Genomic DNA, 19993 nt, shown 5'->3' with positions numbered 1-19993 from the left:
TCTTCTGTGTCTGTGTTAATTGGTTTCCCTTTTCTTTGTTGAAGAGGGTCTGTGCAATCCTTCTGCCTAGTCCGCCATCTTGCCCCGCCTCACACATCAATTTTTAGGAGTGATAAACTTTCTTTCTTCAGAGTAGGAAGGGCATAGGAAAAATTGGGGCATGAATGGGGAAGAGACTCAATTTCTTTGGCCAGATGCTTTCCCTTGACCTAGTTGGGCTCACTTACTTGTTGTGGTGGGCCTTAGGATCAGCCAGTTGCTATCTCATCTGTAACAGGACTGTTGAATCCTCTTGGCCCAATAAGGGCATGAAGGTGGTGGGAGTGGGAGTACAGTGGGGGTGGGTGGCATGGGTATTGCTTCTGTGCTCTGGCCTCCCAACTGGAACCTATTTACTGGCATTTGCTCTTCTGGTGACACGTGGGTTAGGAGCTATGTGTGGACCTATGCTGTCTAACGGACATATAACCTGAGCCACACAAGCCATTTCTTAAAAAAAAGTAGCCATACTAAAGAAGTAAAAAGCAAAAGATTAATTTTCATACATTATATGTATGTAAGTATATATATGTGTGTGTGTGTGTGTGTGTGTATAAGTTATTTTGATTATGTAATCAGTTTTAAAAATTATTGAGATGTTTTATGGACTTTTGGGGTATTAAGTTCTAAGTCTGGTGTGCATTCTGCACTTAGATCACATTTGGCCTAGCCACATTTCAAGTGCTTAGTAGCCACATGTGACTACTGGTATTTTGGGAAGTGCAGTATAGACCTTTTCTAAGTTGGTTGAACTATCATGAAGTCTCGTCAGTTCCAAGGAGATAGAAGATACCGTTATTTTTTGTGAAAACAGTTGAAGGAAAAATCATGTATATATGAGAAACAAGTTTAAAATAAAGGTATTCGTATCCCTACCAACTTTCTCATCTCTGGCTGTGTGTAACAAAGGAGAGGTATTGAATCTACTCTAGAGAGACCAGTATATTTTCATATCCTCATTCAAAGTACTGTATTACAGTAGCAGAGGATATATGTAGAAATATCTAGAGAAGAAGGACTAGAGACTTGTGTTTTAAAGGAAAATTAGAACCTCTTGGATGTCCTGGGTAATGGCAGAGATTCATAGTAAGCATCAGCAAGTTAGAAGGAAAGATGTAGATTTTAGGGATTTTGGAAAGATTGGGGCCCAGAAAGACTGGAACTTGCTCATATTCACCAACTCATTAGCCAATGACTAGGTTAGCAAATGAATCCAGGTTTCTTGACTTAGTGTTTTGGGGATTGCATTGGAAGAAGTTAACCCAGGGACTCCTTTAAGGTATCTATCCACTTCCCCCTCTTTCTTCCCCTCCAGAGACCCTTTTGATCTAAGGACAACATGATTTGTGTGATTATGGTTAGAATCAGAGTGGGAGAAACAATTAAATAGAAGATGCATACTTCTTGTCTAACAGTAGTCACAACTCATATTTAAGAGTTAGCACTGTGTCTTGAGTTTCATCATACTGCTTGCATATTATTGTAAAAGAAAGCTAATTTGACTTTTCACAAATAAAGTAACTGCAGATTTCTTTTGACTAGACTGGAAGCAAAGGAAGCTGAAGAAAAGTAATGTAGTTTCCTTAAAGGCCTATAAAGGACTGGCAGAGGTGGCTGTGAAGAGCCTGTGTGAGCTGTTGGTGGCACTCCCTCATTTTAACTTTCACAACAACATCATTGTATTGATTGTCCCTCTCATGAATGACCTGTCAAAGTCGGTGGGTTGTTCTTTGTGATTGTTGCTCTTATTCTTAATAGATCACATAATAGACTGCATGACTTTTTTTTTTTTTAATTCTCAAAATTCTTTTGGGTTTATTCTTAGTAAAAAGGTCTGTTTTGTTAAACTTTATTTCTTTTAGAAAGTTATTTGAAAATACATTCAGTGCAGTGATTCTCAACAAGAGGCCATTTTGGCCCCCTCCATCCTCCCATGGAACATTAAGCAGTGTCTGAAGGCATTTTTTTTCTTTTAATGATTTATTTTTGTTATTGAGAATATACACAGCAGAACATAGACCAATTCAACAATTTCCATATGTATGATTCAGTGACATCTCTGGAGACATTTTTGATTGCCATGGTTGGTGGGGGTGCTCCTGGCATCTAGTGAATGAAGCCTGGGAATACTTCTGAACATCCACCCATGTGCAGTGCAGCCTCCACACCAAAGGACTGTCCAGCCTCAGGTGTCCATTGTGCTGAGGTTGAGAAATGCTGGCTTAGTGTAACATTCTCTTTTTCAGATTTCTGAAATGTGTTGTGAGGCAGTGAAGAAACTCTTTAAGCAAGATAAATTAGGCCAAGCTTCCCTTGGAGTAATTAAAGTAATTTCTGGTTTTGTGAAGGGCAGAAACTATGATGTTAGACCAGAGGTAAGCTTTTCTTTTTATATGTCACATGTTACTTGTTTTTAGATTATAAAGTTAATTTTCAGTTGTCATAAGGAATTTCCTCTTCATAAATTGAACACTTTTAGACATAACCACTGTTAACAGTTTGGTATATATCCTAGTTTTTCTATGCAAGAATAAGGATATATGTTTATTTATATTTTAAAATAAAAGATAGGCTTGCTTATACTGTCAAAACTGCTAGAACTCTTCATTTTATTTAGTGGTCTTACATAGAAACCAAAACCAAACTCAATGTCATTGAGTTGATTCTGACTCATAGCAACCCCCTTTGGGTTTCCAAGGCAGTAAAATCTTTATGGAAGTATATTGCCCAGTCCTCCTTCTGTTATGAAGTTCACTCTTTTTATCTCTAGTTCTTCTTTGTTTTTGTTCTGTGCCACTCTAATCTGAATGGGGAGGCCTTTAACGAGATGGATTGATACGGTGGCTGCAATGATGGGCTCAAGTATAGCAGGGATTGTGAGGCTGGCGCGGGATCGGATAGTGTTTCGTTCTGCTGTGCATGGAGTCGCTGTGAGTCGGAAACGACTCGACAGCACTTAACAACAACAACAATCTGAAATACTCAGCTTTCCTCCAGATGTGCGTAATGGCCACAGCACAATAATACAGACTAGAAGCTCTCCAGTTTCTCTAAGAATAATGCTGTGAGTACAGGAGATCAGTGATAGGGTTTCTTCTAGAAAAGTATAGGATTTTAAATTCTTTGTGTCCTTTGTGTTTAGATGTAAGAATGGTTACTGCAGCACCCAAAACACTGAGGCCCAAATTAGTCTCTGAGTGTTTTAAGTGACTTAAGGCAGTAGTTCTCACTGTGGTCCCTGGACCAGCGGTGTCAGCAGCAGCTTGGAATTTGTTATACATAATACTTCCTGGGTCCTACCCCAGACCTACTGAATTAGAAACTCCTGGAATGGAGCCCAACAATTTGTGTTTTAACAAGCCCTCCAGTGATTCTAATGCTTGATAAAGCTGGAGAACCATTAGCTTAAAGGAAAATAAGCTCTCTTCAAATTAATAATCCAAGTCTTCATGTTATTTTTTATTAAGAGAAGAACGTGAAGATTAGTATTGTTAACTGCAAGACTGAAGCTGATTTGGTAAATTACAGCTGGTTTAGAAATACCTAATTTATATCACATCCTCCTACATCGGTTCAGACCTTTTCCTAGCCTATCTGGTTATTGTAATACTGTATGCCGAGTAAGGTGTGTGCTCTTCTGAATATTCACGACACTGAACAATGTTTGACGTATGTATATGTAGCCAAATATTACTCCCCTTTCAGAGATAAAGCTACCTGGTGTGTTTAGCAAGAAGATAATAGTTTCTTGTGGGAAATGTAATAAAAGGTGTCTCAAAGTTCTTTGCATGAATGAAGGAAATAGATGGTAAATGCTTATTTTTCTGGGTAAAGTGTTTGAGGACAGTGTAAATAGTAAGTTGTATGTTTGTGTTTTCTTTTTCAATATAAGATGTTGAAAACATTCTTGAGTCTAAGAATCAAGGAAGTAGAAGTGAAAAAAGACACAGAGGACATTAATAAACCAAAAAAGTTCATGACTTTCAAGGAAAAAAGGAAAACTCTATCAAGAATGCAGAGAAAGGTTTGATTTATTTCCTTTTTAGTTTATATTCAAATATTCTAATATTCTCTTTAATTTGATCAGATTAAAATCATAGCATAAACCAAAACCCACTGCTGTCAAGTTGATTCTGACTCATAGCAACTCTTTTGATTAAGAGTAGAAATAGGCCCAGGTTAAAATTAGAATTAAATCATAAATACAAAATGTTATATATATAGTAATCGCAGGGACAGAAGACCCCATGAGAATGTGGCAGCTCTTCAACGATGAATGTCACCTGAAAGGAAGACTCTTTTCCTCAGTCTGTACCTCAGGCAACTTAGCAGCCATCGTGGGCCCATAAGATGTAGACAACACTGATATTTTATTACATTTCTGTAGAGTATCTGGTTTAACGTATTGCCTGTAAATGTGGTTGGGAAATATTTTTCATAAGTGACTTCCATGTTATAGGTGAGTTAACAATAGCAATAATGGGCTCAGCATATGATTTCTTCTGCCCCCCAGCTCCCTCCTTTAGGACAATTTTAAATGATAGAAAATTGTAGCATATAAATACAGCATAGCCTATGTATCCACTATTTAGCATGAGCAAATATTACTAGATTTACTTCAGTTTTTGGGGGGTGGGGGAAGAAAGTTGGTGATAAAGCTGAAATCCTCTTTGTTCCTCTCCCCAAACTCATTTGTCTGCCTTCCTCCTGGGAGGCAGCCACCGTCATAAATGGGTTTGTGTATACTTTTTATCTGTGCTTTTCTTCCTTTGCTCTTATTTGTGTTGAGACAATATATGTATTATTATATGTGATTGATAGTATTTACAAAGTCTTTCTGAAGCTTGCTGTTTCCACTCAGTGCTATATATTCATACATTCTTTATCCTTTTTTTCCTCTCAATCTTTTCAGTGGAAGAAAGCAGAAGAGAAACTAGAGCGAGAGCTTCGGGAGGCAGAAGCTTCAGAGAGCACAGAGAGAAAACTTAAACTGGTAGGCAGTTTCATGGTCTGTTATGCTTACAAAGTGTTTTTGTTAAATGATTTTACCTGGAGACTTAGTGTTTTAATTTATAGTTACATACTTTTGATTCATCTCATGAAGCTTGTTGTTGTTATATGCTGTCGAGTCAGACCTGACTCATAGCGACCCCTCCTTGAGTTTCCAAGGCAGTATCACTACGGAAAGTAGATTGCCTGACCTTCCTTCCGAGGAGTGGCTGGTGGGTTTGAACCGTCAGCCTTCTGGTTAGTAGTCAAGTGCCTTAGGCATAGTTATATGATATGCTTTGATGTATAAAAGATTTTGATATGATCAGTGTTAGTTTTATGAAATAGCTATTTTGTTAAAGCCTCAGAAATTGAGTTGTGGGGAGGGATGGGAAGGGACAAAGAAGGTTGAACTTGGAAAGCCATAGTTATGCTCACTTTTTTTTTTTTTTAATTGTAGTTATGCTAACCTTTGAGAAAGGTTATATAAAGTGATTTTTTTTTTTTTCTTCTCTTTCTTCTGTCAGCATACAGAGACTCTGAATATTGTGTTTGTAACTTACTTCAGAATATTGAAGAAGGCCCAAAGGTCACCTCTCCTGCCAGCAGTTCTAGAAGGACTTGCCAAGTAAGGGCTATGTAGGTTGATACCTTTTAGATTCTTTCTGAATGGATAAATAACCTTGAATTTTAAACAGCATTTGCTAATGTTGAGCCACTATTCTCGGTTCTGTTCCTTTTGAAACTATTCATAACACTATGCTTATTTGGTTTCCTCATCTCAAGCCTTTTTTTTTTTTCTTTAGTTTAAATTTGAAATCTCCTTCACTAATTCCTTCCTTCTCTTTACTAAATTCTAGTTGCGCTGAAGTTTCACTTCTCAGTTCTTGGTTCTTTTTACACTACCTGGTCACCTGCTATCACTGTTTGAGAGCTTCATGCAGATGACTCTTAAAGCTGTGCTAGCCGTGCTGGCACATTTTTGTCTTCCTGTGTAACCTGTTCCTGCTGAGGTAGATCTTTTGTTAGGTTCTAACACCAGTGAAATTGTTGTGGGACGGATGCTAGGCAGTGGTTCTCAGGATAGCTTTCCGTAATTATTTAAAGAGGTATCCTGTGGAACAGTGCTATCCATTTGAAATACAATGTGAACCACAGATCTAATTTAAAATCTTCTTTTATCCATATTAAAAAAGTAGAAAAGAATAGTGGAATTCATTTTAATGTATTTTCTTGAACTTGATTTATCATTTAAAATACTACTTTGACGTGCCATCAATGCCAAATATTATTAATGAGATATTCTCTGTTTCATAACATGTCTTAGAAAACTGGTGTAAATTTTGCACTTTCAGCATATCTCAATTTGGACTGGTCACATTTCTAGTGCCTAATAGCCATTGTGGCTAGTGGCTACCAATAGTAGATAGTACAGTGGTAGAAGAAGCCGCTTTATTCTGTATTTCCATGGAAATTAGAAGTAGGACTAATGGCTAGAAAATAGAGAAAGGCACGTTTCCCTTCAACATAAATTACTTTCTAACAAGTAGAGTTATTTGGCGAAATGCTTCTCTTTGTAAGGTATGTTAGGACGTTAGGTCCCTGGGTTATGAATGTCTGACTTAAGGACACCTTGTGCTTACTGTTTAATGTTATGCAAATTTGTCCTCACTTTGAAATGATTGAACCAACACCTACTTGCAACAAATTCTTCACAGTCACCTTCACTTGCTGCATGGGCAGCTTTAAATCACTGAAAAGACTTCAAGCCTTTTCTTGCATTAAAGTAAGGCTAGATAAGAGCCAATATGTATGCACCTCTTCCAGCTTACCTGCAAATTTGACTTGAAGACACACTTCAGATCAGAGCTCATTTGTTTATAAACTGGGGACTGGCAGTATTCTAGTCCTTGCCTTTCACAGTATTTAAAGAGAAAGGATAATTCCTACATTGCATGGGACCTGCTGTTTGGTTTTTTGTAAATGATCAATTCCTTTATTTAAAAAAAAGTTTTTTAAAATAATACATTATCTGTGAAACATCTGTTAGTCTCTACTCATGGAACAAAAGAGAATAAAAGTAGTCAAGGGCTCAAAGAAGAAACTAGTCTAGTGGACTAACAGGCCACACAAACCACAGCTTTCTCTACCTTGAGACCACAACTCGATGGAGCCTGGCTACCATTACCACTGACTGTGGACACACTAGAAGGTCCTGGGTAGGATGGGAAACAGTGTAGACCAAAACTCAAATTCCTAAAAAAGGCCAGACTTAGACCAATAACACGGGAGGAACCCCCAAGACTGCTAACCTAAGATAACTTCTGAACTTGGATTTGAAGTTATTCTGTAGGTCCCCTTTCAGCCAGATAAATAATAGATTGGCTTATAAAATAAACAGTATTACCCGTGAGTATTATGCTCCCTTAAACAATTAACTGCACGAGACCAAACGGTCAATATTTACCCAGAAGCGAAGATGAGAAGGCAGGAAGGCTAAGGGTAGCTAGATCAGTGGAAACAGAACAAACAGAATGGAAATAAAGAGAATGCTGACACATTGTAAAAATGGTAACCAGTGGCACAGAACAAGTTGTATAAAGATTGTTAAAGGGGAACCTAATTTGCTTTGTAAACTTTAACCTAAAATGTAATAAAGTATTACTTAAAAAGTAATAATAATAGTAATGCTCATTTAAAAAATTCATAATGTAGGAGATGATAACATAAAAAATTACAAGCCTCTTCCCCTCAATCTATTTCTGTAGGTCTGCTTGTCTGCCTTCTTTCAAACAAATGGAGTCATCCTGTGTGTACTGTTACATAACTTGTTAGGTTTGCCCTGGTTATCTGTCCGTGTTAGTATAAATAGCTGTACTCTTTTCCTTTTTTAAGCTCATAATCACCTCCATTTTATAGATTCATAAGACCACTTGGCTAGTCCCCTCTGCTGCACTGAAAATAGGTGTCTGTATGTCCTCTTGCACTCATGTGCATGTATTGCCAGGTCAAAGGCATGCTTATTTTAAATTTTGATCAGTATTGCCAAATTGCTCCCCAAACACGTTGTACCAATAACAAAAAATGTATCACTTCCAAGGTCCTTTCTTAATTCTAAGATTTAATAGTGTAAAGGTGTTCAGCTAATACTGAAGAGCTATCCTGACCTTAGGAGCTCTGGTAGCATAGTGCCTAAGGCATCTGACTGCTAACCAGAAGGCCAGCAGTTCAATCCCACCAGCCACTCCTCAGAAGGAAGGTTGGGCAATCTACTTCCGTAGTGATACTGTCTCGGAAACCCAAGGAGGGGTCGCTATGAGTCGAGTCAGACTCGAGGGCACATAACAACAACAATCCTGACCTTAAACTACTTCAGTGCCTAGTAGTTTATAGAGTGCTTTCACACTTGGTATCGCATATGATTCTTTCTCTTCAGCCCTTTTTTTTGGGTAGTCTCATTATTTATAGAAATAAAAGCCTAAGACCATCAAGTGACTTACCTAGAATCACAGTCATTTATAGCAGAGACTGATCTGGACACCAAGTCCACGACTCTTTTCGTTTTCTCTTTAAACCTGTCACAGAGTCCGTAGTCTTAAAATTGTAGAATGTCCCTCCGTTCCTTCTTGCCACCTTGTGTTTTCCCAGAAGCTCCTGTTTGACTTAGAGCTGTGCTAGATGCCTGATACAGTCTCCTCTGGTACATGTTTGCTGGTAGCAGCTTCTTTGTGAGGGCAGAAGTATTTATCGACACCTTTAGCCTACTTGGTGTCTCCTGTGTGTCTGCTGAATAGTGTTCAACCTTGGGCGAATTGGCAAAAGGCCAGTCTGCATTCGTGAAAAGTATCAAAATCATCATCATTCCATTATAACTAACATTTTGAAATAAGGGAAATTAAATACAGTTTTAAAGTCAAGCTTAGTATTTAGCTGCTTTGTTTCTGCTTTTGAGTTACCTATTAACTAAGTTTTGTTTGATTCTAGGTTTGCTCACCTTATAAATGTGGAGTTTTTTGATGATTTATTAGTAGTTCTCCATACTCTCATTGAGTCTGGTGTAAGTATTCTATCAGTGAATTATATTTTAAGCTATAATGTAATTATCATTCTCAATAGCCTTTTTTTTTTTCTCCCCCTCTTAAGGATTTAAGCTATCAAGAAAGTCTTCACTGTGTGCAGACTGCTTTCCATATTCTTTCTGGCCAGGGTAAGATGTTTTCTTCATCAGGTTTTGTTTGCTTTAGCTCTGGAGGTTGTAACATAACTAATATGTGTTTGTTGTAATTTCAAAGGTGATGTTCTCAATATTGATCCAATGAAGTTCTATACACATCTCTACAAAACACTGTTCAAGTTACACGCAGGTATGTTTGTTTAGATAATGTGCCCTTAATAAATATGAAGGTTATATTATGATAATGATTGTTGTACAACATTATGGATGTGCTTTGTTGTTGTTGTTATGTGCTGTCGAGTCGGACCCGACTCATAGAGACCCCTCCTTGGGTTTCTGAGGCGATATCACTACGGAAGTAGATTGCCCCACCTTCCTTCCAAGGAGTGGCTGGTGGGTTTGAACCACCAGCCTTCTGGTTAGCAGTCACGTGCCTTAGGCACTATGCTACCAGAGCTCCCATGGATGTGCTTAATGTCTCTGAATTACGTACTTCAAAAATGGTTAAAATGGCAAATTTTATTTATATTTTACTATTATAAAAAGTTTTTAAAATTACCTTTTAAGAATATGCTATCATCAGAATAATAGTCAATTAAAAATGAGAAATAAGACCTGGTATGTAAAACACTAACCTGCGAGTACCACACATCTATATTTAATCTTATGTAAAATTCAGAAGAAACTTTTGGAAATGATCAGAGAAAGAGTATATCTCTTAAGCAGTCTAGCACTGCCTCATTAGTTAGGGAAATGGGTTATCTTGGGTCTCTCTGGAATTCATTGAAGTTACGTGATGAAAAAGTAATGAGAAGAACATCCCTAAAGGATACACCCACTGTTTTAGGTGCTACCAATAAAGGTGTTGAGATTGTACTCCAGTGCCTGGAGGTCATGCTAACCAAGCGCAGGAAGCAGGTTTCTCAGCAGCGAGCCCTTGCCTTCATCAAGCGCCTCTCCACGCTTGCTCTTCATGTTCTTCCAAATGCAAGCATTGGGATTTTAGCAACTAATAGGATATTAATGCATGTAAGTAATGATACAAATGAATAGAGCAAAGTTCTTGTAGTGCTGTGGATTTTTTGTTAGTTTGATGTGTTATCTTTATTCCCTATTTACCTTATTATCTTAAGTACCAAAGTAGATGCATATGCCTGGGCTCTTAAAAGCTTATGAGAGGCCAATCAAGGCACAAGAGTTGGTCTCTATGTACCTAGAGCAGCAGAGGAAGAGAGAGAGTCAGAAATTAAAGGAGGAAATGGAATGTGTGGCTTACTGCTTCCATTGCCTTCTTTGCCATAAGACCAGAAGAGCTGGATGGTGCCCAGCTACCTTTACTGAATCATTCTGTGGACAAATCCTGAACAAAAGGGGGGGAAATGCAGAACAAAACTTCAAATATTCATGGAATCCAGACTTCTGGAGCCATTGAGGCTAGATGACCCCTAAAACTGCCATGAGATGACATAAGTTTTAAACCTTAAATCAAAAGTAGTCCCTGAAGTCTTCTTCAAACAATAGTTTAGCTTATTTAGTTTAAGAATGTTTGCCTCAAACATTATGGTCTTTTGAAGAATTACCTATATGGGATGAAACAGACATCAATAACTGGAAAGGGCAGAGAGGAAGCTTAGAGGGCAGTGAGTTCATATTAATGGGGGAGGAACACTTTGGAAAGGAAGGTGAGACTGAGTGCACCACTTGAAGAATGTAATCAATATCACTGAGTAATTGTACATGTAGAAATTACTGTATTGGTATATGTTTTACTGTGTATACTTTCAACAACAATTTTGAAAAATCAAAGTAATGCACACTTGTAACAAAACCAGGTAATAAAAACCAAAACCCACTGCCACTGAGTTGATTGCTATTCTTAGTGACCCTGTAGGTCAGAATAGAACTGCCCCATAGGGCTTCCAAGGCTGTAAATCTTCATAGAATCATCCTGTTTCATTTTTCTCCTGTGGAACAGCTGGTGGGTTCAAACTGCCAACCATTTGGTTTGCAGCTGAATGCTTTAACCACTGCACCACCACAGCTGGAAAGCATCCCACTCCTATTGACAGTCCCCAGAGATAACCAGTTTTACTATTTGGTGGTATTCTTTCAGCAAACATATTTTTATTTATATGTAAACACATACAGAATAAAGAAAGCACACAAAAGTTTTTTTTTCTAGGAAGAAGATTAAGCTATAAATTATTATGAAAATGCTTTTTTGTGTTTTAATTAACTTACCACTTAAAGGTGGTAGGCACATTTCCATGTCAGTACAAACATGACTATTTTGTTCTCTTTATTGACTCAGTAAAGGTTTATTTATGTGATCAACAAACACGTAGACAATTCTTACTATGTGCCTACCACTACTATGAATAAATGCTTTACAGACTCACTTAATTTTCAAAACAAATGTGTGAGTAGCTACTACCGTTGTCTCCATTTTACAGATGGGGAAACAAGTCCAGACAGGCTAAGGAACCTGCCTTTAGTGACACAAGTAGTAAGTGGCAGAGGTGGCTGTCTTCTCTTGTGTTTCTTTTTTGATGGGCAGATAGAGTGTTTTTCTTTTTTGCCATTACAAATGCTGTTACAGTGAATATCCTTGTTCTGTTCTCATGTAAGTGTTTCTGTAGAAAAGATTTCCTGAAAGTGGGACTGTGGGTAAGAACATACATTTTTGTTTGCAAGATAAATTGAATAAAAAGCAAGCCAAGAGAAAATACTCTCCGTGATTTTTGTTGTCTTAAAGTTTACATTGTTTTATTGAAAATACGACATTTTTGCAGGCCTTCCCTAAAACAGATCTGTTGCTTGACAACGAGTCTCAGGGGAGTGGGGTCTTCCTCCCGGAGCTCGACGAGCCTGAGTACTGCAATGCTCAGAACACTGCTCTTTGGGAACTGCATGCATTGCGGGTAAGAGAGGCTCTGGTTTGTTTTGTTTTTCCTTTGTGCTGGTGTTAGAGTGTTTAATGTATTTGGTTCTGGGCCTGCCTTTCCTATTTTAATACACTCCATTTTACTTTGAGAGTGTTTTACTGGTAAAGTATTGAGGTACGTTTTCTAAGGGAGCAGAAAATGATGACAGTTGAGTGGACGAGGCTGTGGAAGATTTGCTGCGATCTTCCCTGACACTGTTCACGACAGAGCAGGGTTTGTTATCAAGTCCCTTTTTATGGGATCTGATCCAAGGAGACGTAAGAGACCTCGTTTCAAGGTGGTATTACCTAGGACAGCATCAGAGTGACATTAGTAGAAAATGTAGGCATCAAGCTACAAAGTAGTTGGACTTGTGGGCTTGGGAGCATGGTCATAGGGGACATTAAGCTCAATTGGCATAACATACTATACAAAAACATTGTTCCACATCCTACCCTGGCAAGTAGCAACTGGAATCTTAAAACCTTGCAAACAGCCTCCTAGATGCAATGATCGGTGTCTCCTCATCCAGAGCAAAGGAGAATGAAGAAAACCAAAGACACATGGAAACAATTAGTCCAAGTGACTGGTACACCACGTGATCCTCAGCCTATACAACTATGAGACTAGAACTAGATGGTGCCTGGCTACCACTGTCAACCACTCGGACAGGGATCTCTATAGGAGATCCTGGATAGAGAGGGAGAACAATGTGGAACAAAACTCAAAATCATTTAAAGAAAAAAAAAAAAGGGGTTGGGGGGCCAGGTTTGCTGGTCTGATGGAGCCTGATGGAACCACTGAGACTATGGCCCCTGTCTGCCCTTCAGGTTTGGAGTTGAACCCACTCTTGTGGCTTCCAGCCAAACAGAAGATAGGGATATGAGCTGAACATTTACATTAGCTACTTACACTCTGTGGAGAGATGAATCATGGGAGAAAGAAGGGCTGTTTATGCACATGGAGACAGCTCAGGGGGCAGGAGTGCATGGGAGGGAAGGACACTGGGAAGAGGTAACTATAGGGAGGAAGTGGGAGAGGAGCTGTTGCATTGTGGGAGATTACAGTCAATGTCATAAGAAAGTGTATGTAAACTGCTATATGGAAGATGAATTTGCTCTGTAAACTTTCATCTAAATCACAGTATAATTAAAAAAAAAATTTAAAAATTTAGGTATCAGGAAACCTATCTTAAACTAATATTTTTCACTCAGAAAGAGAAATTGCTTTTTGATACTTCTTCTCAGACAGTGAAAGTAAGATGACTGCCTCACTGGTAACTTGGTCATCATACAGACTTGTACTGTATCCCATGAGCAAAGAGAGTTTTATTTCTGTATGTGGTTCTCGTGAGTTACATCCACATACATGATCTTTTAAATTAAAGAGAATCTTTGCTGCAGCTAGTGCTCTATGAAGTACTGACCACTACGCGATGTGTTGTCCTGTTTCCTCTTCAGAGACATTACCATCCCATAGTGAAGGTCTTTGCAGCTCACCTGATTGCAGGAGCACCTTCTGAAGGCTCTCAAGCTCTCAAACCAGAATTTAGTCGGAGGTAGGATTATTTAGCATTGTCTTATAAAACTGCAAAGGTTGGTTGATAACAGTATATTTTATCAAAGTTTTATAATTTGTTTCCAAATGTACAGTGCCAGTTGTGCATCTGGATTTGGTCTCATTTCATATTCCTGAATTGTTCTAAAGAGAAAAAATGTACCTATTGTGATTTTGTTTGTTTTCTGGATAATGGCTTAACATTTTATTTTGAGTTATGAAAGCAATTCACATGGACAGGAAAATACGAAAAAATGCTACAGTGAATCCCTGTATGCCCATTACTTAAGTTCAACAATTGATAGTACCCTGTATGCTTTATTGATGTTTTTAATGTGGAGATCCATGATTCCATCCAAAGTGAACTTTTTTGGTGGGGATGTGGGGGATGGGGAATAGTCCTGCCGGGGCAAAGGGAGAAAAAACGGAGAGGGAATAAAGGTGTTTTGGGACGCTGACCATCGGGCAGCACTCCCGGAGCTGTGATTTCTCTTCTTGCCTCTCGTAGCCATCTCCGTGCAGGGTCTCTTGGGCTACAAGAGGCTAGAATAGGTACATCCTGCGTGTGCCTCACTCTCCTATGTGGGAAAAATAGTTTTCCTAAAAGAAATTGCTTTTTCTCCATCTTTTTATTTTGGAAATTTTTTCAAAAGTACATTCAAATTGAAAGAATAGTAATGCTTTTTTCCCCACCACAAAATTAATTAGGAAATACTTGGATTATACAAAAAAGGAGAGTAAACGGTACAGAAGACACTCATGTGCCCACCCCTCATAAATAACGTTGTGCTGTTTGCTGTAGCTCTTTCTCCTTCTTTGCACAGACAAGTGTCTTATCAGCCAGCAGACTGCTTTTCTGGCCTCTTTGGAGATGGAACAAATATTGAATTACTTGCTATCTTTTAGAAATGGGAAGAATTTATCTAAACATCTCATGTCCCACTTATTTTGAAATTCCGGGAGATTTGGCAACACTGAACCTGTATGTTTACTTGGCAGCAGTCTGCTACTGCCCCCCATAATGAGACACGAACTCTGGTTTTCCATTCCTTTCGTTCTGGGCAGGAGAGAAAGAGAATGTTTTGCCTTGTTACTTAAATAATAAAATAGCCATTTACTTCTTTCTTCCCGTCATACTTCTTACTGTCACCTCTCTCACAACCATTGCATTTTAAAAAAGGCAAAAAAGAAAATGATTCCCTTTTATAATCCTTTCCTGGTATATTTCCATTAGAGGTCTTGAATGTGTGCCTCTTGTGTGCTAGAAGTTTCCTTCTGTGGAAGAAGTTGGTAAAGGATGGATTTATCCCAAAAGCTTGAGAATGGAGCTACCTGATGGCCATGCGGTAGCCTTCTCCTGGCGAATGGAGCCTAATCACAGCCCTTGCAACCCTTGCTTATTTCTTTTGGAGAAAATGAACTCGCCCTAAATTATTAATGATTCATTCACATCTCCTAGGTAGAGACATGTATTCTGTCCTCCATGTCTTCTTCTTACTCTTCTTAATGCAGGCACATAACTGAAGGGTTGTGCTCTGTTCAGAGTTCTTGGAGGGTAACTCTGTGCTTTGCTCCTCTGTCTCCCATAGCTAAGTTACTCTGTCACACACTGGTCATATCACCGTGGTTGTGTTGGGATTTGATTGCGCAGAGCATGAGGCCTTCGCTCTGTCTGCTCCAGTCTGGTATTTCTGAATGTCTATCAGACTTGTAATGTCCCGTGTTGACATTAAATGGGGGGTTAGGATTTATTTTAGAGAAGCTGACTGATTGATTGATTTCAAAAGCAGGATTGTGTTACACCTTAATATAGGTGTTAAGAATAATGATTTATTCTTTGGGGGCAATCTATAATTATTTCCAGGTCACATAGATATGGTGGTTCTTGACATATTTTATATTTATGATTCTAGAACTGCTGCTGAACTTTTTGAGACTTACAGCATGGCAGCAATGACATTTAATCCTCCTGTTGAATCTTTGAACTCCAAAAGGAAGGTATGTAATACTTTTTAGTTTTCTGAAAGAAAAAAAAATATTAATGGTTCTTAAAAACTCTTTGACTCCAGTCTGCTTAGTTAGAGGTTTGTGTTTTTTCTTTTCATATCTAGAAGTTGATGGTGGGATGATGGCTCTTTGGAGTTGGAACGCTACAGAGACAATCATGAGACTTATTTCATGAAATATAGGGCATGTCTGGGATCCCGCTGAGCATCTGCCGTTCTGTGTCCTGTGTTAGTGTCAGTGGGTGCCCCTCTCAGCTTTGCCTACAGTTTGGCATCCTGCTGTGGCATGTGTAACTTTTAACTTTTAAAATTTTTCCAGGATAAGATTTTACAAGGAGATCCATTTCTGAGTGAAGATTTAAATCAGTTAATCAAAAGACATTGTGATGAAGTTGCTATTCAGTTTCCTCTGGATTTCACCAAATATTTGAAAACATCGCTACGGTCGTGAGAGAATGAAGAGTCTGTGGATTTTTTGTTTTTTTATTTTTGTATATTTGTGTGTTTGTGCAGATGTGCATAAAGATACTCTCTTAACTCCGGAGCTTTTCTTTTTATACAAGGGAATCTAACAACGAGTAACAGAAAAGGTAGAGTTATGGATTCTGCATGGCAAAAGGCTCTGCCCCAATTCTGTAAATATCATTTCATTAAGAAAGGAGAACTGAAAGTCTTTTTCTTCAGTGTGTTTGAAATTTCTTTCTTAATGATGTTGCCTTTTTAAAACTGTATATATTATATATATATACATATATATACACACACACACATACTTTTTTTTTTTCTCCTTTTTTGTAATTTTTGGACTAAAGCTTATTGAAATGCAGTTGTTGGGTTAAAATAGAGGCACAGAAAACCTAGACCAAGAGAATATTTTTTATCATTCAGTTACTTTTTATAACCAGATAAATCTTTGACTTTTATTATAACATAGATGGAAATGAAAAACATTTTAAATTTGAGTGAAAGTACTTTTATGAAGATTTTTGAAAAAAGAGAAAATAGCTTGAAATGAGCAGGTTCATTTGTTCTCACTGGATGAGACTTTTTAAAAAAGAACAAAGGTTCATTATGGCTACTTTCAAAGACAGTTTGGGTGTCATTCTAGGCTCTTTGAAGTTGTTTGCATTTTCTGATATGCTCTGGAGGGTGATGAGGAAGAATTGCTCCAGGATGGATATTCCAAGTCTGTGACTTTACCATTCTCTTTTATGGACAAAAGGTACCCAGTGAGAGTTTGTCTGTTTAGTTTTTGTTTTTGGTGTAGGTAAAATGCCTGTTATAATTAAAAAGCAGCATTTTATATAACTGCTATTCCTATATTCTAGGAATGGCCTGTGAAATCAGTATTTTGATAACGTGGTTATAAATATTTTCTACTGTGAATAGTTGAATAAAACAGCAGCTTTCTCTGCTTTTTATTCTTGGGATGTGAAAAATTTTCTTAAAACTGCACAGCAGTCCAACTACAAATAGATCTCTTACTGTTTCAAAGACGTAGAGGTCAATAATTTTGGTCTGGAATTTCGAGCCCCCCTTTTTTTCCCTTCATGAAGTAAATGAAAATAGAAAATTTCTTTACCATTCCAGCAAAGTTAGGGATATCAGCTTAACAATACATAGTAATCTTTCAGCAACTTTTTATATGTGCTTTTAAAAATTGTTTCTCAGGTCAGATTTTTTTCACTCTTGATTATTTGTTTAATAATGAGATTGTATGACTCACTATATAAATATTTGCTATGAAGCCTCCTTTCACATAAATAGCCAAGTCCAAGAGTGTTATAAATTGTGTGGATAACTACAGAGTCTATACTCATTAGATCACAAGTGACCAATACATGTCACAAGTCATTTATTTTCCAAACATATACAAATACATTTATACGTCAGTTCAGAAGCAAAAACTGCAGTTCAGGTGCAAAATCAGTTTTAAAATGGAAATTTACCAGCTCTTGCTGCACATACAGAGAAACACAATAGGGCCATAAAATAATACATCCAGTGTTAATTTGAATATCCTATATGAATTTGAGGATGAAATACATTTGTGCATTAATTCATACAACTTTGTAATACCCATGAGTTTCATTTTCAGAATAATATAATCATTAATGATAACACACACATACACACCTTGAGGCTCTACTAAGCTAGAGCCTTGATTTTTATTTTAACTAAATAAATACTGAGCACCTCCTATGTCCGTAGCACTATGCTAGGCACTTAAAAGTAGGGTAGGGGTAATGATAGGTGTAAGCATGATCTGTCATGCTGAGTCACATCATTTACACGAAACTAAAAGAATGTAAGACTCAATGTGAGAATGAATTGTTTCAAAGTTCAGAGACCTGTGTCATCTGAAATAGGGAGTGTTTCAGAGGCCTGCTTGGTTGCAGGCTTAAGCATAATTGTAGATCTGAGAGACAGATAAAAATAGTTTGGTAATCATGGAGATTCAGGTGTTAAGCCAAAATTTGTAGCCCTCATTCAAGGTTTGCTTTTAGGAAGTTGACAGAAGGCAGAGAACACGCCAATCATCAACAAGGTACCAAAGAATGGAAGTGTTGGCCCACGAATTATGGACCAAAGACACCGGCCAGGAAAGTCCTGCTCTTTTGGCATGGGGGCGTAGTTGTGGAACTCTGTTTTAGAATTAACTCAATTTTACTAGACTAGTAAGCGAGCCCTGATTACCTCTGAGAATTAAGCAAGGCCTTTAGGTGTCTGAGTAGGAGACAAGGGGAGAGAACAGAGTGAGGGGAAGATGTGGTTAAAAAGAAGAAACTGGTACACATGGGAGGAGAGGCCCACTTTACTTAATGAGCCTTCTGTATTCCAGAGCCATGGAGGTGGGGGGCCTTTGTATGAAAGCAGGTTTAATGAAAAGCACTTTTCACTTTTGTTGAATCTAGACTCCATATTTACTCTCAGCTGCAGGATTTATAAATAACTTGGTTTTTAAGGATAATATGAAAAGAAGTATTTCTCTCGAGAGGTGCTTTTTGCCCAGATAGTATCATTTCTTTATTATCTCCAAACTTAGTTAACCCAGTTTCCTAACATCCTTGTGTAATCTTGCATTATATTGCAAAATGACCAATTCCAGTCTCACACATCACATTGGGTTCTTACATTAATGCTTGTCAACTGTAGATAGTTTTAAAAGTTGACACCACCTAACAAAGTGATAGAACTCATGCCCCATTTTTGCTTTTAGTGACACTTCTTAAAGTATTTTTCCTGAAAATCTTGTAATAAACCCAGTTTGCATATTTTCAGTTATTTTCCGTATCACCTTTATTGTTGAGTTACTACTCAGATTTCTAATAGTGTGAGAAATATGAAATGGTACTGGGTAGGTATAGTCCTGGTGGCTCTTATAGATGCATTCTAACTAACAAAGGATAGTATCCTACTTGCTATATTATTATAGATGAATAATTCAGATAAACATTAAGTTAAATAAAAATTTCTTATTTTCTGCAAATAACAGGTTATATGGGTCAGTTGTATGGTAGAACCTTTACATTTTTGAGCATTGTGTCCTACCTAAAATCCCAAAGACTCATACGATAGTGTTCATTTCTTCATCTCAAAGTGTGATGAACAATCAAGTTGGGTTGCAACACAGGTAATAGGCTGGGTTCCCATATCTGCTAAACAGACTTCGATTTGTGCTACAATGAAATCAATAGCTAGAAGGATGGGGGAGTTTAGTCAATGCCTAGTAATGAATTCGGAGAGACCAGTTTTGGTTCTTCAGCTCATTACTTTGCAGTTTTCACTTTGGCTGTAGCCAATTAGACCAGTAATTCAACTTTCAACACGTGGTAAGGCAAACAGAACTAAATGCCTATTAGTCTATAGAGGTGTTTCCAGAATATTTTTGAAAATGGGTAGCATTGTGCATTTGTTATGGCGTATTTGATTTTCAAAGGAAACTGTAGTACTGTATAACCTACATCACTTGGTAATAGCCTGAATTCTGTCCACAAGCAAATAGTAGTTGTGGCATCGAGGCCTTGAATCAGTAAGAGCTTTCAGTGACATGAGAGCTGTTGGTGTATTTTGAACACTCCTGTTTTTAGAACATGTAGGTTAAAAAAAAAAATTCAAAGTGAATGTTGGGATTCTTAGTGTGTTTTGTGATTTGAAGAAAAATGTCTTAAATTTTAATGCTGTTAATGGGAAGATAAAATTTGGATTTTACTTTTTAGAAACACAGATACTTAATTTTTAAAAGCCATAATTTGCTTCACACCAAGAATAAGAATCCTTTACACTTATTTGATAGTTTGATA

The 19993-nt window shown here is 37.7% G+C and overlaps 1 protein-coding gene across 1 annotated transcript in view; it reads left to right on the top strand.

Annotated features, from left to right (window-relative positions):
* NOC3L (NOC3 like DNA replication regulator) overlaps window positions 1-16140 on the top strand; it is a 31285-nt gene extending 15145 nt beyond the window's left edge. The window contains exons 9-21 of the mRNA XM_007951285.2: window positions 1582-1757; window positions 2286-2414; window positions 3932-4063; window positions 4952-5032; window positions 5556-5656; window positions 9013-9085; window positions 9172-9235; window positions 9321-9392; window positions 10050-10231; window positions 11995-12123; window positions 13587-13684; window positions 15597-15681; window positions 16009-16140. Of these exons, the coding sequence (XP_007949476.1) occupies window positions 1582-1757; window positions 2286-2414; window positions 3932-4063; window positions 4952-5032; window positions 5556-5656; window positions 9013-9085; window positions 9172-9235; window positions 9321-9392; window positions 10050-10231; window positions 11995-12123; window positions 13587-13684; window positions 15597-15681; window positions 16009-16140 (1454 nt within the window). The remainder of the gene's footprint in view (window positions 1-1581; window positions 1758-2285; window positions 2415-3931; window positions 4064-4951; window positions 5033-5555; window positions 5657-9012; window positions 9086-9171; window positions 9236-9320; window positions 9393-10049; window positions 10232-11994; window positions 12124-13586; window positions 13685-15596; window positions 15682-16008) is intronic.
* The last annotated feature ends 3853 nt before the right edge of the window (window positions 16141-19993 follow it).

Source organism: Orycteropus afer, unplaced genomic scaffold (assembly GCF_000298275.1).
Source record: "Orycteropus afer afer isolate SDZICR_OR568_19922 unplaced genomic scaffold, OryAfe1.0 scaffold00293, whole genome shotgun sequence".
Classification (NCBI taxonomy): Eukaryota; Metazoa; Chordata; class Mammalia; order Tubulidentata; family Orycteropodidae; genus Orycteropus; species Orycteropus afer.
The sequence above is the reverse complement of the archived record's forward strand: the minus strand, read 5'-3'. Positions and strand labels throughout refer to the sequence as shown.